Source organism: Elephas maximus, chromosome 8, assembly GCF_024166365.1.
Source record: "Elephas maximus indicus isolate mEleMax1 chromosome 8, mEleMax1 primary haplotype, whole genome shotgun sequence".
In the NCBI taxonomy this organism is placed as follows: Eukaryota; Metazoa; Chordata; class Mammalia; order Proboscidea; family Elephantidae; genus Elephas; species Elephas maximus.
The window spans coordinates 14,655,717-14,677,526 of NC_064826.1; the positions used below are offsets into that span (position 1 = coordinate 14,655,717).

Here is a 21,810-nt window from a genome sequence, read left to right on the forward strand (position 1 = left end):
TGCTGCTCCACGCCAGCCCCAGGGAGGCTGGGGTTCGTCCTGGGCACAACAGAACCGAGGATCCATTGGATTCTTGTAGCAGAGGAGCAGGTGTGTAGGTGGGTTCCCTCCCAAAGGGGCTGGAGGCGGAGACCGGGTTCGCCCTGCAGCAAAACTGACTACACCTGGCAGGCGGTTTTGTAACCTGAACCCGTTGATTATCTCCTGGGTTTATTTAAACTGCGAGGCAGGAAACTTCCCTGCCAGCCTATTGCCCTGGGACTGAGGATTCTTGCTCCAGAAGAGGTGGGGTGCTTTGGCGAACCGCAGGCACCCGCGGGGAGGGAGCGCTGGCCCCGCGTGGGGTCTGCAGCTCCGCCTCCGGCGCCCCGCTGCGCTGTGTCCACAGCTCACGCGGCTGCTGTCTCGATGGCTCGCCTTTGGGGTCTGCCCGCGGCGGCTCCACTCTTCCTTCTGCCTCCCCATGCAGGCTCCCCCGTGGCTGCTCGCTGGCTTTTCCGTCCGCGCTCCTCCCGTTAAGAGGACGTCGTTGGGTGCCGCCAGTGGGTCCGACCCGCAGCGACCCCATTTACAACAGAGGGAAACCCTGCCCGGTCCTGCGCCATCTCGCAATTGTCGGCCACTGTGCCAATCCATCCCACTGAGGGCCCTCCTCTTTTTCGCTGACCCTCTACCAAGCATGATGTCCTGCTTCAGGGACTGGCCCCCCCAGATGGTAACATGCCGCCCTCACTTCTAAGGAGCTGCACTTCCAAGACAGTCGTTCCTCCTGGCAGTCCATGGTGCCTGTACTCCGGGGGCTCGGCTTGCGCACCTCCCGGCCGGGGTGCACGCCCCAGCGGGGAGCGTTCAACTCGGTTCCCGCATCTAGGGCCTGTCGGACCCTCCACCCCCGGAGGTGACACTTGTAAAAAAATTCAAGCGCGGCCGCGGCCTCTCTAGCCTCAGCCTGCAGGGCCCGCCTGCGCCGAGCCTGGACTGCCTGCAGGGGGCGGCCTGGAGCCGGGGCGGCCGTGGGACCTGGAATGCTTCGGAAAGCGAAAGTGCGGAGCCGGGGACGCGCCGGAGCCCGGAAGTGCGGGTCGGGAACGGCCGGGGCCCGGAAGTGCGGGTCGAGCACGGCCGGGGCCCGGAAGTGCGAGCCGGGAACGCGCCGGGGCCCGGAAGTGCGGGCCGGGAACGCGCTGGGGCCCGGAAGTGCCGAGCCAGAACCGCGTGGGACAGCCGGGTTCGTTGGGCTCAGAGAGCCAGGCGGTGCGCGGGAGCTCACAGCCGCCCCGAAGGCGGAGAAGCGGGCGTGAGGCTAGGTAGCCGACTGCCTCCCTTCCGTTGGTCGGAGTGACCGAGTGGTTCCTTGGACAGCTGCAGTGTGGGTGACGCGGCGAGGCCCCGGGGGATGTTTTACCCCCTCTCCCTTCCCCAGTCGCTGGCCTCTCGCCTCCTGCAGGCAGGCGTGGAGGGAGCGTCCCCCGGAAAGAGCGGCGGGGTATGACCTGGGGATCCTGGGCTCGTCTCGTTCTGGTGGGGCTCAGTTTCACCCAGAGTGGGGCTTCGGGTTGCATTTTCTCAGGTGTCCCCCAGCCCCGACATCTGTGAGCCCTGAACTCCAGCTTATGCGGTTTTTGACGATGCCGTCGCCGAGGCTTTGGGCGCGGTGCCCAGGGTCGGGAGGCGCTGGCTCTGCCGTCAGTGGGACCGGGCTGCAGATCCGGCCAGCCGCCTTCTGACCGTCTTTGCGCTGTGCCCTCTGCCTGGCGCTCGGTGGCCCTTACTCAGTGGTAAGAATGACTCCCCTCGCCGCCTGAATTTTGACAGAAATGAAGGTGGGTTGGCAGATATCTGTCTAATGTCACAGGTTATGACGATGTCTTGCCAGTTTTTAAAAATATTGTAAACAGCCATCCTGGATGAGCAATAGACGAAGTTATGACTCAGTCTTCTTCCATCCTGACTACCTTTTTCTAGGCAAAGTTCACTTTAGTAGGGTCCTTTCTAAGCGGGAGCTCTAAGCAGCTTTCTGGTGGTTCCGAAGTGAAAGGAGGAGACCTGGGCCCTTTCAGCTGCTTCTCTTAGAGTTGGGGCTGAGCTTTAGGACAGAGAGGCTAGGGAGGGTCAAGTTGCTGTTGTTAGGTGCTGTCGAGTTGGTTCTGACTCATAGTGGCCCTGTGTACAACCAAGCAAAACACTACCCGGTCCTACACCATCCTCACAGCCGTTATGCTTAAGCCCATTGTTGCGGCCACTGTGTCAGCCCATCTCGCTGAGGGTCTTTCTCTTATTCACTGACCCTGTGCTTTACCAAGCACGGTGTCCTTCTCCAGGGACTGGTCCCTCCTGATAGCATGTCCAATGTATGTGAGACCAAGTCTCACTGTGCTTGCTTCTAAGGAGCGTTTTGGCTATACTTCTTCCAAGACAGATTTGTTCATTCTTCTGGCAGTCCATGGTATATTCAATATCCCTCTCCAACACTATAATTCAGAGGCGTCAATTCTTCTTCAGTCTTCCTTATTCATTGTCCAGCTTTCCAATGCATATGAGGTGATTCAAAAAGCCGGGGCTTGGGTCAGGTGCACCTTAGTCCTTAAAGTGACATCTTTGCTTTTGAACACTTAAAAGAAGTCTTTTGCAGCAGATTTGCCCAATGCAGTGCATCATCTGACTTCTTGACTGCTGTTTCCATGGGTGTTGATTGTGGATCCAAGTAAAATGAAATCCTTGACAACTTCAGTCTTTTCTCCGTTTATCATGATGTTGCCTATTGGTCCAGTTGTGAAGATTTTTGTTTTCTTTATGTTGAGGTATCATCCATACTGAAGGCTGTAGTCTTTGATCTTCATCAGTAAGTGCTTCAAGTGCTCTTCACTTTCAGCAGACAAGGTTGAGTCATCTGCATAACACAGGTTGTTAATGAGTCTTCCTCCAATCCTGATGCCCTGTTCTTCATATAGCCCAGCTTCTCTGATTATGTGCTCATCATATAGATTGAATAAGTATGTTGAAAGGATACAACCCTGACGCACACTTTTCCTGAAATTAAACCACACAGTATTCTCTTGGTCTGTTTCAACAACTGCCTCTTGATTTATGTACAGGTTTCTCATGACCACAGTTAAGTGTTCTGGAATTCTCAATTTTTGCAATGTTATCCATAATTAGTTAAGTCAGGTGGGGGTAGGGAAAAGGGAGGCCAAGTTAGATCTGGGTTTTATTCTCTTCAGGGACAGTTAGGATTCCTGATCCCCACTTCTGGTTAACATTTGACCAGTCAGAAGTATCTGGGCTAAGGGAGAGGATATTGGCCAGTGAAGCCTTACTGTGAATCAGTATGGCCTGAGGGTTTTTTCTTGTAACCAAGCCAAGTGGAGGAGAGAAGAAGTCTAGAGTGGGGGAGGAGGGAGAGATCACAGAATTTTGAGTAGGATAGGCTGGGCACCCTGAGGACAGCGAACATGTGGTTGACAGGCAGAGGGGGACATTTGACGACTCCACCTCCTTCCTCTTTCCTGGCAGGGTGCTCTTCTCCCCTCCCCGTTGTGTGGTGAATGGCTTGGTGTTGTGGCTTTCCTGGTTGGGTCACTGCCATGTACACCGCTGGGCACAGGACAGGTGGGAGTGCCTTGTCTCCCCAAGGCCATCGGCCTGCCAGCTCCCTTGCCCACCTGCTTGGTGCCCTGCCCATTTCTGCCTTGAGTCTCCTGACCCTGCGCCCCTGGGTCATCTCTGGCCCACCCTACCCTGACCAGCCGTTGCAACTGATGGACTGAAGTAGTCTAGCTTACTGGAGTTGACGGGACTTGTTCTTTTTTAGGCATTAAGAATTGAATTCCATCCCAGACAAACAGACCTGCAATTCCTGATGTGACGGGAGAGTCAGATTTGCTGGCCTGAAATAGAAAAGCAAGTCGTGGAACTTGGGTCCTGACTCCTTCTTGTGAGAGACTGAAGAGATGGAAACCATGCAGTCTGCGAATAAAAATAGGATCCTGCCTGCGTGGATGACAGCCCAGGTGGTTGAGAAGCCAGTGGTGCCAGCAAAGGACCCCAAGAGGAGGAGAACGGCCGTGGCGAAGGCATCAGCAGCAAGGTGGGGTGACCTCTGAGAGTGGAGGAGGGGAGAAGGGCTGGGGCTTCCACAGTGGCAGAACGTGGAGGCAGACTCACAGGACAAATGTCTACAGGGAGGAGCTGACCGCTGCCCTCACTGACAGGCTCTGGGAGGTGAGCCCTCCGCCATCGGGCTCGTGACCTGTCAGCTCACAGGTGCAGCTCTGCCTCTCAGGGTCGCACACACACTAGCCACGCTCCTCAGGCCAGTATCCAGAACTCGAGTCTGTTCATTTGCAACAAAAACCAACCACCAAGGAGGCAGGATAGCGGCCCAGACACTGTGATCTTCTGGCCAGGGCCTGCCGTCCCTGAGGATAGACCTTCAGAGAGGACAAAGTGGCAGCAAGATGCTGGGCTGAGTGGACTCAGAAACTGGGGCTGGGGTGTTGGTTGACGGTCATGCTGGGGCCTTTAGACTGCCAGCATCAGGTAGGAGGAGTCCCTGCCGCAGAGACCAGCCTCAGGCTCGGGCCAGAGCACCACACTCCCAGACAAGCACCCAGCCCTCAGGGCAGTCCTCTGTGGCACCTCCCTCTCTGCGTTTCCTTAACTGACTGACCCCCCTTTCATATAGTTGCTGGTTCATTTAAATGTGATAAAGCCTTCAGGGACGCGTTGGTCATGTCTTAGCATGATGGGCCTGTGTGATCTACTGGGGCCTTTGTGTGTGCTTCACAGTTTGACTCTCAGGAGCTGCCATGGGTCCTGTGTCCGGATTCTTGGGTTGAGGGTGATGGAGGGAAGGTTGGGAGCTGCTGACCGTTGCCTGCAGGGACGCCTAGGCAGCCCCTGGGTGACAGGCATCCTGCTCTCGTCCCTGGGGAGCCCAGGCCGCCAGCCTCTGGCTCTCCCTTTCGTCCCCTTCATCCCTGACCTCAGGTCCCTGTTGCAGACTTCCCGCCATGAGAACCGTGTACTGCATGAATGAAGCAGAAGTCGTCGATGCCGCCCTGGCCGTCCTGATCGAGGTGAAGTCAGTTGTGAATTTCTTCTGCTGTTGGCTTTCCTTTCAGCCTGTGTCCCCTCCTAGCTCTGAGGGTCTGGAATCCCCACAGTCGTTTTTATTCAATTATCAATTATCGGGGTCCAGGAAAGATGAGGTCATGGGGTCAAACTGATTGGAACCAAAGAGTCAGCGTCTTTTTAAAATGCTGTGACTAGAAACTGACGGGCAGAGACCAGGCCCTTGTTGATGTGAATGAATGAGATGCCCTGCGTTCTCTGCGGCCTTTGGGTTCATCTGTGGCTGTCAGGCCGCTTCTCCGACCCCCGTCTGTCTGCTCTACAGCTCACACCCCACCCCTCTCCACAGATGAGGTATCGGGGAGAGCACGCCCTCCTTGTCTGGGGATGACTCTACTAGAGGGTGGGGGGGGGGGGCCTGAGTGTTTAGCTAGCTATCTCTGAAACGGCCTGTCGGATGAGACAGCTCCTGCTTCTCGAAATCACAACAGCAACAATAATTGTACCACCTCAGAGTTGTCTGGTAGTTTATAGTTTATGAGGCGCTTTTATGTATGTATGATCTCATCTAATCTCCACAATAGGTGTTGCAGATATTATCCTCCCTGGTTTACAGGTGAAGACATTGAGACTCAAAGACTTCCCCATGGTCACATAGCCAATAAGTGACAGCTTGACCCAGACCCAGGGTTTTCAGCTCTACCCTGTGTTGCTTCCATCCCCTTACCCTGCCTTCCCAGACATATTTTTCCTGTTTATTTTTCATTTCTACTCAGCAGTTCGTATGCCCCTGCCCCTTTCCCTCCCAGGGTGGCCGTGATTCCTTAGACAGCTGTGGGAAGGTGTGGGGGGAAAGGAGGGGGGAGAGCATGGGTGTCACTGACTGGGGAACAGTGCTGACTGGTCACACGCTGGCTCCCAGGTGTTGCTGAGCACGTTCTATGTCACAGACACCCAGACTGCCGGGGAAGTAAAATGCCTTCCCCCCATCTGCCATTTTTTCAACACTGCAGGGCCGCAAACGGGAAAAGTCCTTGGAGCAGAAGGCCCCGGCCAAAGCTGATAAGCTGGAGCTCTCCCCCCGCTCTTTGAGGTCACCATGGTCTCCTGGGGGCAGAAGTGAGGACAAGGACAATGGCGAGGACAGCCTTCCCCCCAGCCTCGGCCCTTCCCAGGAGCTGGGGGGATCTGACTCTACCCACAGCGAAAGCCAGAAGGAAGAGGAGGACGCCTTGAAATATGTCAGGGAGATATTTTTCAGCTGATGGGGCCCTGTTCCAGGACTTCCGTCTGAGAGCCGCTGAAGGACAGTGCTGATGGGCTGTCTGCCTTCAGCCTCCCGATGCCCTAGGCGGGCAGGTCCACCCAGCTCAGAAGCCCTGGCACTCAGGCCTTGGGAGCTGCTTTATTGAGTGTGTGGAAGTGAGGCGTCAGGAGGAGCCCCCTGGCTCTGCCCAAGTCCCCTCCCAGCCCCGAGGATCCCCAGTCTGTTTTATTCAGTTATGACGGTCCAGGGAAGATGAGGCCACGGGGGTCAAACCGACTGGAACCAAGGAGTTGTTAACAATTTTCAAAGAGAAGCTCGGCTGTCAAACAGGTGAGACCCTGCAGGTTAGTGGGCACAGCTTCTCCCTGCCCAGGATCTTCCGCTGCAGGGCAGACAACCAGTCAGTCACTCGGTGAGCCCTGACTGCTCCAGGCGCCCCGGACAAACCCTGCCCACGGTCTGCATCCAGGGCTCCAGGCACCCCGGTATAAACCCTGTCCATAGTCTGCCATCCAGGGCTCCAGGCACCCAGAAAAACCCTGTCCACAGTCTGCCAGCCAGGGCTTCAGTCGCCCAGGGGGGTGGGTTGGTGAATGGTGAACCACACAGGCCTCATCACTGGCAGTCTCTGCCGAGGACAGACGGACACTGAATGCAGCCCAAAGTGAGAGTGGGGAGGAGCCAGGCTGCTACCTCAGGGTGCAGCGTGGCCCTGACGGGCATGGGGGTGCTTCCTTTGCCATCCAGTTTCCAGCACAGGTACTGATGCTGTATCCATTCCCCAGTGCAGAGGTGGCCCTGCTCTGTCCTCTCCAGGGCCACGGCATAGTCTTTGTGGGGCCCCATCCCTCTCACCTTCTCCCTCCCGACATTTGGCCACTCTGCCCTGCTCCCAGGTCAGCCACCAGGAATGGATCTGCCAGCTGAGCCCCTGTCTGTCTGCCTCCAGCTGTGGGATTTTCAGAGAACCCTCCAAAGCCACCCAGGCTGCTCTCCTTGTCCTGCGTGTCATGTGAATCCTCAGAAGCCATTCCTGGGCTCACGGGGTTGGCTCTGGGGGTGGAGGCACTGGGCAGGGCTCATGTCCCACCCCTCAGGTGGAGTAGCTGGAGCGGGGAGCAGGCAGGGGAATAGGGCCACGTGAGATCCAGGTCTCTGGGGACACTAAGGCGTTCTGTCCTGTGATGCCCCTCCCCATGTTTGTTGCCATAAAAACCTTGCTTGGGTTCTACTTTGCCAGAATCAGGCTGGACATGTGGCCCTGTGGTAGGTGTCCCTGCCTCCACACCCTCCTGAGGATACACTTGGAAGGGTTTGCTCAGGTTAATTAAAGCAGACGTGTGTGGCAACGAGCTGTGTGGTTTTGGGAGGGGGCCTTGGAGGTCCCGAAGGACAGATGCCTACACTAGGAAGTCGCAGGGCCCAGTGGCCCTTGCCACTCTGGGCCTGATAGGTCTGCAGCGGGTCCCCTCTGCCAAAGCTTGAGATCAGCATCAGCTGTGAACAGGATGGCTGAGGAGAGACCAGCCTGAGAATTCTCTGGCAGCATCTGAGCATAGTTCAAACAACACACCCTCACAGTTGCGTGAGCCTTTAGAGAGGACTAGCAGCTCTCAAGCTGGCTCTTGTCCCTCCCTGCCCCCAGAGGGAATGCAGCTGTGACCACAAGCAGGAGAATGAGCAAGGCCTGGGCAGTGCCCAAAGCTAGAAACCCCGGACCCAGCAGGGCGAGCCGGAGCCACCTCCACACCAAGGACAGGAAGAGGCCCAGGCCACTGGCCAGCAGCACCGTGGAAGCTGCCAGGAAGCCCACGGCCAGCTGCCACTCCCCCTTATCCCTCTTGCACCGTGCCAGGAGAAGTGGCAGGGGGACAAAAAGGGTGAGGACCAGGGCCCCGTAGACGCCCAGCCGGGCCAGGGCCAGGCCGGCCCGCGGCACACCCAGGGCCTCCAGCTCGGGGAACTGGTGGCACTGCAGGCGGTCTGTGTCCTCATTCCACAGGCAGAAGTTATAGAAACCGATGCGGAGGTCAGGCAGCTCGGTGAGGTCGCCGGCCTTCCAGAGCAGTGCGTAGAAGAGCAGGGCGATGACCAGCAACGCAAGGCCCAGGATCCCCAGGAACAGCAGGCGGCCGCCCCGCTGCGGCTCCGGGATGGCCATTCTCGCCAGGCACCTGAGGGGAGGCACCCCGTGAGTGTCCAGCTTCCCCTCTCCTTCCCAGCTGTCCCTGGCATCCCCTGAAGGCAGGGGGCAAAAGGATAAGCAATCTGAGATACCCGTGTTGAGACCCACTTTCTAAGTCAGCACCTGCCCCTGGGCTGAGTTCAGAAGTCTCTTAAAGGCTTATCACCTGCTGTGGAGTTGAGTCCGACTCATGGTGACACCGTGTCTGTCAGACTAGAACTGTCCTCCACGGGGTTTCCAATGGCTGCTTTTTTTCAAGTTGATTGCCAGCCCTTTCTTCTGAGGCACCTCTAGGTGGACTGGAACCTCTAACCTCTTGGTCAGCAGCCAGGTGTGTTCACAATTTGTACCACCTAGGGACTTCTCCCAGAGGCTTGGAATGCCTGCGTTGTCTTACCTGAAGTGCCCTTGGCCAACCTTTGTAGCAGGTTAAATATAACAGACTATTGGAAACTTTCATTTTATTGTTGGGGGGGGTGGCATTTGGTCCGGGTGCTGCCTTGTGGGAGCACTTGGTTGGGGCAACCACGTTTGCTACAGAAAGAATTCTCAGGAGAAAAAGGTGTCTTTAGCCTCCATGTTAGATCTAGTCTTCATGTTAGATTGGTATGAAGGGGAGTTTTAACCAGTGCCGCCGTATAGAAAATTCCCTGTGGGAACATGTGTAGTTTTGGGTGTTTAACAAAGCCTCTGTCTGTGTTTTTAACGGACCAAGGAGTTTTCTGGTGTGGGGTGGACTCCCAGGCCTGCAGCGCCATGTATACCTCACGCTCACAGGACGGAAGGCGTGATTGGCCTCCGCTGTCCGGGCACCAGCTAGGGTGGACATGACTGCACACACGCCCCTTCTTGTTTCTCCCAGAGAAGCCCGTTACACTTGCATCCAAAAACTGTTACAAAACGTTTTTGACGTGAAAACAGCTCAAGTGAAAAATGCAGCTCCTCCCGGAGGGGGAGACTGCACCACCTCACGCCGCGCCACGCGCAGCGCTGTGTCTCACTTCCTCATTTTCTCTCGACTGGCTTTGAAGGGTTTAAATGGAGAATGAAACGAAAGTGGAGCCTAGAAGCCTGTGACCAGTCATGTGGAGGAAGTGAGAGCTCGGGTTTCCTGTTTTCCCTTCTCACTGTACGCACTGAGAATTCGGTCTCTGACCTGGTGCCTGAGGCCCTCCACCTTCCCACCCGATGGTACGTGCACTTGTCCGGTAGGCCCAGCTCCTCTGTCTCCACCCTGGCTCTGTGATCCGGACCCACCTGCCAACTCTTGACAGCCACTCCCGACTCCCCAGGCCCTCTTCTTAGCCTCTAATCCTGCCAGCTCTTCAGCCAGCCCATACTCTGGGTTAGCTATGAGCCCACTGAGGCTGTCGGCTCTCTGAGGATCTGTTTATCCCTGCATGGGTGCCTGGCACACAGTAGGGCTCAGTACATTCTTCAGTGAATGAAAATGCCATCTCCTATCCTTCAGTTATTTCTCCTTAAGACAGCTGAGCTTCCTGAGAGCAGGGGCCATGCTATCTGTCTCCATTAAACAGTGCCCCCAGCACTCAACATGGAACGTTTCATACGTGCCTCCTTTGACAAATGGGAAGATGACAGGAGCGCTTGTACACAGACAGCAGAGGTCTGTTCTCACTTCTTTTTCTAAGGGCTTCATAGTGTGAGGAGCCCTGGTGGCCCAGTGGTTAAGAGCTCAGACTGCTAACCGAAAGATTGGCAGTTTGAACCCACCAGCCATTCCTTGGAAACCCTGTGGGGCAGTTCTACTCTGCCTATAGAGTGGAAACGAGTAGGAGTTGATAGCAATAGGTTTGGTTTGGTTTTGGTTCACAGTATCTGGGCATTTGGCTGGAAACCCTGTGTCACCACGTGCCCTTGTCTGCTGCCTGAGAGCCTGGCCTTGTTTTGGTTTGTAACACTCCTGGTAATCACGTTCTCACCACGTGTGCTTCCCAGTTCCCTTCGATGATAAGCCTGTGTTTCCTTCAGAGCACAAAAGGGGAGACTGCTGAGCCACTGTTGCCATTTTTAGATAAACTCTTTCCTGTTTATAATAAAGCATTAAATGCTGATTGTGGCAAACTAGAAAAATACATGCAAGTGTGGAGGGAAGATTAAGTCCTCTGCAACTTCAGGTGGTAGAAATGACCACTTAACAGCACATTCCCTTCTACAGTAAAACCTGAAAAAGCCAGAACCTGTGTCAGAGCAGGAAAACACAAATATTTTCCACTAATAGAGAGTGATAGAAAAGTGGTAAGACTTCACACTGTCAAAGGCGGAAAACTTGCGAGATCTGGAAAAACAAGGCAGTCCATGGAGTTCGGCTCTCCCAGGTCTCACGGTATGATGATGTCTTACGGAGCTGATACCACGGGAGCATATGCTTGTATCCTACGTTGTAAACCTCACTATAGCATCAGCGTTTCCCCACGTTACTAAAATGCTTCCTAACAATTTAATGGCTGCATATCATAGTTCATAGTTTTTGAATTTTTTATAACATTTTGTAATTGCATAAATGGTGACTATGCCTGTGAATCAATTTATCCTTCCACCAGCAGTTCAGGAGAACGCTTATCTCGTCCTTCCCGATACTGAATATTCTCACATCTTCATCTTTGAGAGTGATAAATGATATATCATTGTTACTGTTGTTTTTTTTTTTAATAATAAAGTTTAAAATATTTTAAGTGTTGACCATCCTTGGCTCTTTTATCATTCTGAGTTTTTGTGCTAGCTTATCAATCCGTATACCAAAACCAAACCAAACCCAGTGCCATCGAGCAGATTCCAACTCATAGTGACCATGTAGGACAGAGTAGAACTGCCCTATACAGCTTCCAAGGAGCACCTGGTGGATTCGAACTGCCGACCCTTTGGTTAGCAGCCGTAGCACTTAACCACTATGCCACCAGGGTTTCTGTCAATCCGTATAAGCCCTTTATTAAAGGTTGTTAATCTTCCGCTACTGTAATTCTCAGGGTAAAGCATAATCGTTCAGCTACATTAGAACCCCGGGGCCAAGACAGACATAGACTCCAGGTCAGCATGTAGGTTCGACATTGTCCCCTGAGAGCCACAGTGTGCTCAGGGCCTTGGGAGGGAGGGAGGGCTCAGCTAGAAGGGGAGCTCGTTTCCCAGTTAGGGACATAGGGTGACAGGCTTCTTAGACTATTCATGTGAGGCAGCCTTTTGTTCCCTTCTCCAGTCTAAGCACCTCAATTTCCACACTGAATAAAGGTGAACAAATAAAGGCTGAAAGAGACACAAACACTTAGCATTTGATTCTAAATTATGTGCTTGTCAGGTTCATATTAAAAGTAGTGAAACTTTCCTGTGGGTATGGCTGAGGGACAACTGGAACTCTGACGGATTGTGGCACTGAGAACCCCCTAGGCTTGCGGTGTCCCTGGTTCCTGCCGAGCTGGATAACAGGGCTGGCTGGGGCTTTCCAGAGGCTGAGCACCAGGACGCCTCATAGGTAGAGAAACGGGGTGAGCTGGAGAACTTCTCTCTGGCATAGGTCTGCATTCCCCACCCAAGACCTCAACAGGAACAACCTGCCCTCAGAGCCCAGCCAGGAGCACTTGAGCAGGGGTGAGTGGCAGGCGGATGACTTCCTGTCACTTCATGCTATTGGCATTTGCTTATTTGCTCAAGGTGGCTGAGGGGGGCTGCTACCTCTTTTTCAATGAAAATATTGTGTTTTTGGTGACGGTTTACACAGCAGATTAGGTTCCCATTGGACAATTTCTGCACAATTTGTTCAGGGGGCTGCTATGCTACTTCTTGCAGAATCAAAATGAAATTTACAAACCACCCGTAGACCCTGGGTCCCTTTTCATAGAGGGTTTGCAGCACGAGTCTGCATCTCCTGAGCAGCCTCAGTGCTCTCTCCCTGTGCACTACAGGATCCCTGCTTAATCGTTGTGTATCTGCTGTGTAGACACTCATCACGCACTTATTTATAACCTCGAATCTGTCACTGCTCCTGTTTTTATCTTTACCTCAAAACCCAAAAAAACTTTTTGCCATCGAGTTGATTCCGACTCATGGTGACCCTATAGCACAGAATAGAACTGCCCCACAGGGTTTCCAAGGAGCCACTGGTGGATTCAAACTGCTGACCTTTTGGTTAGTAGGCGAGCTCTTAACCACTACACCACCAGGGCTCCATCTTATATTTGAGATCCCCACTAAACTCCCTCTTCTACTAACTGGTTTTACACAAAGAAACCTCATTCTTCTGTGTTTGTTTCAGATCACTCCTCCTGCCTCAATGTCTAGCAATAGTACGAACCAGACTTTAGATATGGCTGGAGCCCTGGTGGCGCAGTGGTTAATCATTCGTTGAATTCACCAGCCGCTCCTTGGAAACCCTATGAGGCAGTTCTATTCTGTCCTATAAGGTCACTATGAGTCGGAATTGACTCGATGGCAATGTTTTTTTTTTTTTTTGGTGCTTATTTAGTCTCTTGGCACCTAAATGGTTCCTTATCTCCATGCTGTCACCAGTGGTACTCCTTGGGCGTTTGCCCACCATCAGTAGAACATTCTATCTCATTGACCAAGTGTTTAATAAATCCCCATGGTGTGCGCAGTACGCGGAATGGGGATGCCCACAGAGGCGACACTGGTTACGGTCCCTTAAGTCAGAGTTTCTCTCCTAGATGGTGAGGGCTACATACAATCTAGTACATCTGGCTTCCTCCACCACATTCTCTACCTGACAGGTGTTTATATGTTCTGGGATTTGCTACCAAGGGTGACTAATCTGGGGCCCTGTTTTTACCAGCAACATTAACAATTTTGACATTCTTCCTGCCTGGTTATCAACAGGACGCCTCAGTGTTGTTACTGTGCGTGCCACTTCTTGGACCTCTTCTCCTGTTCTTCTTCCCTCTCCCTCCCTCAGCTTCAGCTGCAATGGCCTCTGGTCTTTCCCAAAACTCCAGGCAAGCTCAGGACCTGCCCAGAATGCTCTTCTGTTGCTCACCTGTCTCCCTCCTGCATTTCCTTCAGGCTTCTGCTCAAATGTCACTCTCTTAGTGAGGTCTGCTCTGCTCAGCATTTCAAAATGCCAGCACCCCCCTTCCACTGCACCTGACACTCCCATACATCCCCTGTTATGGACTGAACTGTGCCCCCCACCCCCCGCAAAAGATAGCTTGATGTCCTAACCCAGGCGTCTGTGAATATGACCTTGTTTGGAAATGGGGACTTTGAAGAGGTCATCAGTTAACATGAGGTCATACTGGAGTAGGGCAGGTCCCAATCCCATCTGAGTTGTGTCCTCATAGAAGAGGAGAAGAGACACAGAGACACAGAGGAAAGCAGCCACACGAAGATGAATCTACAAGCCAAGAAATGCCTGGGACTTCCAGGTGCTGGGAGAGACAAGAAATGATCTTCCCCTAAAGCGTTTGGTGACACAGTGATTAACAGCTACAGCTGCTAACCAAAAGGCTGGCAGTTCAAATCCAACAGCCACTCCTTGGAAACCCCATGGGGCAGTTCTACTCTGTCCTATAGGGTCGCTATGAGTTGGAAGGGACTCAACAGCAATGGGTTTGGTTTGGGTGTTTTCTAGAGCCTTTGTATAGAGCCCAGCATGCTGGCACCCTAATTTCAGACTCCTAGCCTCCAGAACTGTGAGACGTAAGTTTCCGTTCTTATAAGCCCCCCAATTTGTGATATTTTGTTACTGCAACCCCAGGAAACTAATGCAGCCCCGTTCCCATTCTTTCTCCACAGCACATGTCATTATCTAACATTCTAAATATTTGTTTAACGTTGCTCCCCCCACCCCCACTAGAATGTAAACTCCATGAGGGCAAGGATTTTTGTCTGTTATTCATTTTTATTTATCTAGGTATCTATCGGTAAAGTAGAAGGTTAGCTAAAATGAGGAAAATCGCCCATGAATGGATTGACACAATAGACTCAACAATGGACTCAAACATACCAGTGATCATGAAGACGGCTGTTATACATAAGGTCAGCAGAAGTTGGAGCTGACTTGACAGCAGCTAACAACAGCAACATCGATCTGTCTATCCACCCATCCATTCATCTGTCTAAAGTTTTACAGCTGCGTCCCCACCAGGCAGGACGGCACCTAGCACATAGCAGACAGTCAATAGTGACTGAGTGACATGGGAATGAGTGAATGAGTGTCAGCAATGGCATCCATAGCTTCTCCCAAAGGCCTCCCTCCATTTATCTCCTGATCCGCTGCACTGTTCTGCTTCTCCTCCCACCATTCCCACTTGTTCTTCTGGTTCCTCTTTGATTCTTCCCATTTCCTAAGTGTAAGTTCTTTACAAGGCTCTTCTCTCTTCCTCATACGTGTCATCCAAGCCTGGGCTTCACAAGTTGTTAGGTCCTTTGAGACCACTCAGAAGAATGGCCACTCTGTATGGTGAGGGCCAAGGGTGAGGGGCACAACTCCTTCCCTGACCTGGCCCCACTAGAGGCTGGTGCCACCACAGCCTGGAGGACTGCGGGGCAGAGCTCAAGTGTTTTCATTTTCTTGCTGCCAGACATTACACATTTAGAAAAAATTTCAGAACAGAGGTTGAGAGGAAAATCAGGTAAACCATTAAGTTGTTACCAGTTACAAATTCACCTCCCGGCTTTGTTTTTCATTAATGATTTAAGAAAACCACAGAAGACCACAGATGGAGACTTTGCTTCAAGAAGCAAAGGAAAGTAATCTTATTGAGAACTTATTAGTAATGCAAAATCCCAAATCTCTTGAGTGTTGGCTATGTGCCAGGCCCTGTGCTAAGCTCTTAACCTGTATTATCTTATTAAATTCTCACAACAACCCTATGGGGTAGATTTACTATTGTAAATCTCACGACGACCCCTGACTCATGGGACCCCTGACTCATGGGACCCCTGACTCATGGCAACCTCATGTACAACGGGATCTGTCTATTGTGATCCATAGGGTTTTCGCTGGCTGATATTCAGAAGTAAACGGACAGGCTTTTCTTCCTAGTCCATCTTAGTCTGGAAGCTCAGCTGAAACCTGTTCAGCATCATCGTGATACCCAAGCCCCCAGTGACAGATGGTGGTGGCTGCCGGGAATCGAGCCTGGGTCTCCTCCACGAAAGGTGAGAATTCTACTGTGAAGCACCACTGCCCTCTGCTATTATGTCCATTTTCAAGAGAAGAAAGCTGAGGCCTAGTGAGGATCAGTAACTTGCCCTAATTCCCAGAGCCAAGCAGTGGTGGAGCCCACAGGCAGCAGGCCTGAGACCTAGAAGGTGTCCCACCTACTGTGGGAGCCTGCCTCCACCTTACATATGCCCACAGGGCCTGGCCCCTCCGAACGCTACCTCATCAATCTTCATGACAACGGGGTGTGGAGGCTGTTACCCTCCTCCATTTTACATAATGAAGACAGTGTGGCATACAGGCTCTGAGCACAGAGCTAGATGCTCTGGGAACAAATCCCACCTCTCTTTACCATGTGGCCTTAACACAAGTTACCTAATGCCCTTGGCCTAGTGTTCTTACCTGAAAAGTGGGTTGAGTAATGGAACTTATTTAGTGGATGTTGTGGAGATTAAATGACGTCCTTTAAGTACAAAACTTAGAACATTACCCGATGAGTGTTCCTTATTACTATTGTGGCGAGGCCGCTGGGGTCCAGAGCAGCTCTACCTTGGCCACCCAGCCTGCCAGTGGAGAGAGCCTGGGGAAGACCAACAGCGCTGGGGTCTGTCACCAGAACTTAATAGAGGCACCTGAACTCTAGTGTTTGTGTCTGGCGGTGAAGGCTCCAGGTGTGGTGTCACGGCATGAGGCAGGGAGGCAGCAGGGCGAGGGACATTGGCACCAGCTGCCTGAGGTGACATAGCCACTCTGCCCACCTGCCATGTGACTGTGGGCAAGTTGCTTCCCCCCGAGTGCCTCCTGCCCTCACCTATAATGAGCCCGTTCCTCAGGAGCTGTTGTGAGGCTGAAGTGAGTTTTTGTTGATTTGTGATTTATGGCAACCCCATGTGTTACAGAGTAGAACTGGTCCACAGGGTGTTTATTACGTTAGTGTCTGTGTGTGTGTGCTGAAAAGTGGATTAAATAATAGTGCTTATTTTGTAGATGTTATGGAAATTAAATGAGGTTGTTTATATACAGCACTTGAGACGTCTTTACGGAAGCAGGTCGCCTGGCCTGGTGAGTTCAAACCAGCTGAGCACAAACTGCTTGGACCACCCCGGGATCTTGGAAGTGAGTTAACACAAGTGTAGATGGATTTCCGCCTGGCCTGCAGGAAGTGTGATGCAAGGTCTGCGCTGATGATGATGATGACAAGGCAATGATTAAGGGAGGAAAAAGGGAACTGAGGGGAGAGTCAGGTAGAGGTGGAGGGTTGGTGTGTGGCCTGAATGGAGAGAAACGAGCAGGGAAGAAAGTATTAGCAGAATAAAGTCAAAAGCCTGAGATTTGACAAGGTACAAAGCAAGGTTGAACGTTTCCTTGTCAGGGGGGTCCTCCAGCCCTGCCTAAGGTCTTTCTGGCTGTACACATTTAGGATTTGTGCTTCCATGGCCTGGGTGTAGCTCTGAGAAAAATGAAAAGGGAGGAAGAAATGGAAATGTCTCATATTTCCTGTGGCAGAATGTGGGCAGTCTTAGTGCTCAAGGCTGGGTGGCAGCCATGTCTCTCAAATATGTGTGGGTGGCAAATCTCTGTGGATGTCATCATGCCCAGCGCCAAGCTTTTTATGGAACTCTGTGACGTATTATTTACTTAGCTCTGCCACATAAATAAAAACAGTTTTACCAGCAGAAACCACGAGACTTCAACGTAAAGCCAGGAGGCCAAGTCCTGGCACCCACACATACAATGAGCTGTGGAACTAGGTTGCTTAAGCAGTTCCACTAATATCAAATTACTGTTGGTCCAATTTTTTGTTGTTTATCAGCCCTCGCTAGCAGATAATCTGGCTGGGAACGAAGATTAAAAGTTTTTAGAGGTAGGAAAAAAAAAAAAAAACTTTAAAAATGAGAAAATGTCTGCAGATCGGGGAACCCCTCCCTACTTGGTTTTCACTGGTGGAAAAAGCCACAGAGCAGCTGCAGAGACCTGTCCACAGGGCCAAACACAGAGCGTGAGGGTCATCAGCTGTACAGACTAGACCAAAAGCCAAAACCAAAACAGTTGCCGTTGAGTTGATTCTGACTCACAGTGACCCCATGCGTGTCAGAGTAAATATGTGCTCCATAGGGCTTTCAATAGCTGTGATCTTTTGGAAGGTCCCTGGGTGGTGAAAATGGTCTGTGCTCAACTACTAGCCTAGAGGTTGGTGGTTTGAACCCACCCAGCAGAACTGCGGGGAAAAAGGTCTGGCGATCTGCTTCTGTGAACACTACAGCCAAGAATACCCTATGGAGCAGTTCTACCCTGTAACACATGGGGTTGCCACGAGCCAGAACCGACTCAATGGCAACAGGTTTGGTGTTTTTTTCTTTTGATTTTTTTTTGGGAGGTTTTGATCTTTTGCAAGTAGATTGCCATTTTGAGACTAGAGACTAGCGGCTGCCTTGTCTACCTTTGGCTGTGGACTGTAGTTCTCCTGCCCCCTCCCTCTCTCCTGCAGTTACAATGGAGAGTCAACGTCCCCTTGGACTGATGAGGCTGGAATTTCAGCTCTGTCCCCACCATGGTGTATTTGGATGATCCCTGAGTGATAAGCCTAAGGAATAGGGACACACAGAGCAAACGAGACACCTGCCTTCATTGAGCCTGCACTCCAGGGGGGAGACACAAGCACCAAACATACAAACACGAGATCATTATACTTCCTGAAAAGAAAAGATCTGGGAAGGAAATTACAGGATGAAGAGAGGGAGAGAAAACTGGAGGGAGAAAGTGAAGACCAGGGTGGTAACTCATGATGTCCCCTCCCCCAAAGGACTTCCGCCCATGCCAGGTCATACAGAATCCTTAGTCATGTTTTTTTGTACTAATGTTATTTGTAAATTGTAATTCCCACATATCAGTCCTTGTCTTCCTTTAATTACTGCTTCATTCTCAAACAAGTTATTGATATGGGTTCACAAATACTAATTACCACAATATTGTAGCTAAAACACCAGAAGATTTGACTAAATCATCGATTATAAAAAAACGAGCAGCAATGAAAACAACAGTGCACGATTGTAGCGTGTGCAGACAGAACGAGGTGATTCAAAGCATCAGTGTAATTGGGTAATAATGATAGCTCTGGGGGCGTAGTGGTTAAGTGCTACAGCTGCTAACCAGAAGGCCAGCAGTTCAAATCCACCAGGCGCTCCTTGGAAACTCTGTGGGGCAGCTCTACCCTGTCCTATAGGGTCTCTATGAGTCGGAATCGACTCGACAGCAACAGGTTTTGTTTTTTTTTTTTCTGACTGGAGTGCTCTAGAAGGTTCAAAAAGTAAACTAGCATAGAGTTTTAGCCTTGTAGGTATATTGATACATGTAAGCTGGGCTTACATTTTTTGTTGTTGTTGTTGTTATAACTAACCACAGGAATATTTTTTATAAAAATAATAAATTTCTGCTGAAACACTGCACAAAAATCTTATAGACAGGCATTTTGGTGTCACCCCCTCTGACAGTGTTACCCGGTGTGATCCACACCCCCTGCACCTCCTTAGTGACACCACTGGGTGGGGCGGCCTCTCTGTCGAGAGATTCTGGTTTGAGGCCATGGGGTGTGAAGAGCCTTCTGGAAAAGCGCAGTGATATCAAGCCCAGCCGGGTAAGAGCTGAGGGGTGTGGAGACGCAGAGAGGCCAGCAGCTGCAGCTGGTGATGGGGAGAGGTGAGAGGAGGTCTCGAGCGGCCCAGGCCGTGCAGGCCACCTAGGCTGGGCCAGGGGATGGGCTTTATTCCTCTAACTAGGTGCTGAATTGTCTCATGTCCCCCACCCCCATAGGGAAGCAGGAACCTAGAAGGAGGAGTTGAAAGTACAGACAGAGGCACTGAGCTGGAGAGAAGGGTGGAGCAAAGCGAAGTGTTTCCTCCACGACAATTCGTGGAGGGAGACCAAGGCCTCCTAATGCAGTTTGTACTCAACAATCAAAAGGAAAGAAGAGGAGGAATTAAGACCAGTGGACAGCCGCTAAGACCTATACCTTGAATTTTCAAAAGGCATTTTGAGAGTTGGTTGGAAGAGAAGCTAAGCAGATGGTTGGAATTTTTCCACTAACTTCACCTCCACCCAACATAAGAGGACAATGTTCCTACTGGGCAATTTTGCAATGCATAGCAAATGACTTCAAAACAAATGTGAGATAAAGAGAAGAAAGCAACTCAGACAGAGCGAGTAGCAAATGCTAAGGGGCCCCCTTCTCGATCCCTCTGACCAGTACTTTGGAGCCTCAGTTAGGAAGTAAATCTGCCCTGGTAGCTCTTCAGGCCAGTGTCAATTACTAGTTTCTCAGCTGACTACGACGCCCTGAGCATAGGGCAGGTATTACTCCTCCTTTGCTTTTTCTGGAGTCCCTGGGTGGTGCTAACGGTTAACACTAACTGAAAGGTGGGAGGTTTGAGTCTACCCAGAGGCTTCTTGGAAGAAAGCAGCATTGAAAACACTATGGAGCACAGTTCTACTCTGACACACATGGGATTGCCATGAGTCAGAATTGACTGGCGACTGGTACCTCTGCCTCCCTACTTCTGCCAAGTAGACAAGATTTATCTATCCTCATCAAAAATGCTGGGACCTGGGGTCACCTCCCAAACCCTGTGGAAGTCCCGGGATGAGTAAACTGAGGCAGATGCGAAGCCAGGGGAATAAGACAAGGCTCTGCAAAATCTCAGTTGTAATGAGAACATAACTTCCATTTATTTGAAGATTAAATTTGCAAAGGTGTTTATACATTTATTAATTCACTTTAAGTTTTATCATTTTGAGGCCTAATGCAGGCTAACTACTGAAGGAACTACGTTATCCATCACCCAGGAATATTCCTAGAAATAAATAAAACAGTAGGGCATGGAGTCACTATGAGTCAGAATTGACTCGACAGCAATGGGTTTGGCTTTTTTTTTAAGGCACGGGGACCAGAGTGGACAGCTCAAGGGAGCAGGATATCTCAGAACATCCATAAAACCAAAACCAAACCAGTTTCTGTTGAATTGATTCTGATCCATGTCAACCCCATGTGTGTCAGAGTGGAACTGTGATCCATAGGGTTTTCAACAGGGCTTTGAACCGGTTTGAAATGGTTCAGTAATTGCCGATGTAAACAAGGGCTGCATACCGGTTGCATAGTAACCAGATCTGTTGCCCGTCGGCCTTTGACCCGAGTAGGAAACAAACAGCAGTGTCCTGCTCAAAGATGATGGCCGACAGCACTGCTTTGAATGTGTGTCACTCTCTACAGTCCTGTCAGTAACAAGATTTCCTGGATGAATCCCAAAAGTTTCAGGAGCCTGAGGTGGGAGACTGGACTACTGGCAAGACTATGGAAAGCATTCAAGGTGGTGCGTTCTGCCACCGTCTTTGAGCGGGATACTGCTGTTTGTTTTCCTACTCAGGTCAAAATTGATGGGCAACAGATTTGATTGCTATGCAACGAGTACACTGCCCTTGTTTATGTTGGCAACTACTGAAACTTTCCCAATGGGTTCAAAGTTCTGGCTGATTTTTTGAAAGTAGATCTCGAGGCCTTTCTTCTGAGGCACCTCTGGGTGGATCAGAACCATCAACATTTTGGTTAGTAGCCTTTTGGTTATTAGCGTAACCATTCACACCACCCAAGGACTCCTTAGAAAAGCCATACATAAATTTAATACATGATAAAAGTGGCATTGTAATTCAGTAGAAGAAAAGGATTTCATTAACTAATACTGAAGCAACTGATTAGCTAATTGAAAAAAAGATTATTTTAGGTCTTCCCCTCACTCCATATTAACAAAATAAATTCCATATGGATTTAAGAGTGAGATATAATAAATAAATAAATAAATAAAAATAAAGAGCTAGAAAAAGGTAAATGTCTATTTGATTTCTGAATGAGAAAGAAAAGCAATTGAAAGCACAGAGGAAAACAATGCACAGATTTAACTATTTAAAAAACACAATTCTATACATCAAAAAGCAACATAAATAAAATGAAAAGTCAATGAACAGGGAAAATATCTGCAACAAACGTGAAATGATTAATATACTTAGTATTTAAAATGTTTGTGCTAACGTGTGTACAGTAGACCCCATAAAAATAAATGGAGAGGAAATATGAAGAGATAAATCACAAAGGAAGAAATATAAACA

At 50.7% G+C, this 21,810-nt stretch overlaps 2 protein-coding genes across 11 annotated transcripts; one reads left to right on the forward strand and one right to left on the reverse strand.

Annotated features, from left to right (window-relative positions):
* Nucleotides 1-1,182: 1,182 nt before the first annotated feature.
* Nucleotides 1,183-6,345, forward strand: CYREN (cell cycle regulator of NHEJ). Of its 10 annotated transcripts, none has more exons than XM_049893380.1 (4): nt 1,183-3,609; nt 3,812-4,087; nt 5,003-5,078; nt 6,087-6,345. In XM_049893380.1, exons 2-4 carry the CDS (start codon nt 3,951-3,953, stop codon nt 6,336-6,338), a joined length of 465 nt encoding a protein of 154 aa, XP_049749337.1. In that variant the 5' UTR covers nt 1,183-3,609; nt 3,812-3,950; the 3' UTR covers nt 6,339-6,345. The 10 variants fall into 10 exon arrangements, with proteins under 10 accessions (XP_049749337.1, XP_049749338.1, XP_049749339.1 ...); XM_049893381.1 differs by having other exon boundaries at nt 1,183-1,778; nt 3,514-4,087; XM_049893382.1 differs by having other exon boundaries at nt 1,183-1,778.
* On the reverse strand, nt 6,316-8,501 carry TMEM140 (transmembrane protein 140). The gene has a single exon (XM_049893379.1). It carries the CDS (start codon nt 8,499-8,501, stop codon nt 7,944-7,946), a length of 558 nt encoding a protein of 185 aa, XP_049749336.1. The 3' UTR covers nt 6,316-7,943.
* Between the last annotated feature and the right edge of the window lie 13,309 nt (nt 8,502-21,810).

Excerpts from the sequence above, each read along its gene's own strand:
- CYREN (XM_049893380.1), top strand. The coding sequence starts at position 3,951 with ATGGAAACCATGCAGTCTGCGAATAAAAATAGGATCCTGCCTGCGTGG. Across the intron at positions 4,088-5,002 it reads GCGAAGGCATCAGCAGCAAG|ACTTCCCGCCATGAGAACCG; the intron begins GTGGGGTGACCT and ends TCCCTGTTGCAG. Across the intron at positions 5,079-6,086 it reads CCCTGGCCGTCCTGATCGAG|GGCCGCAAACGGGAAAAGTC; the intron begins GTGAAGTCAGTT and ends TCAACACTGCAG.
- TMEM140 (XM_049893379.1), bottom strand. The coding sequence starts at position 8,501 with ATGGCCATCCCGGAGCCGCAGCGGGGCGGCCGCCTGCTGTTCCTGGGG.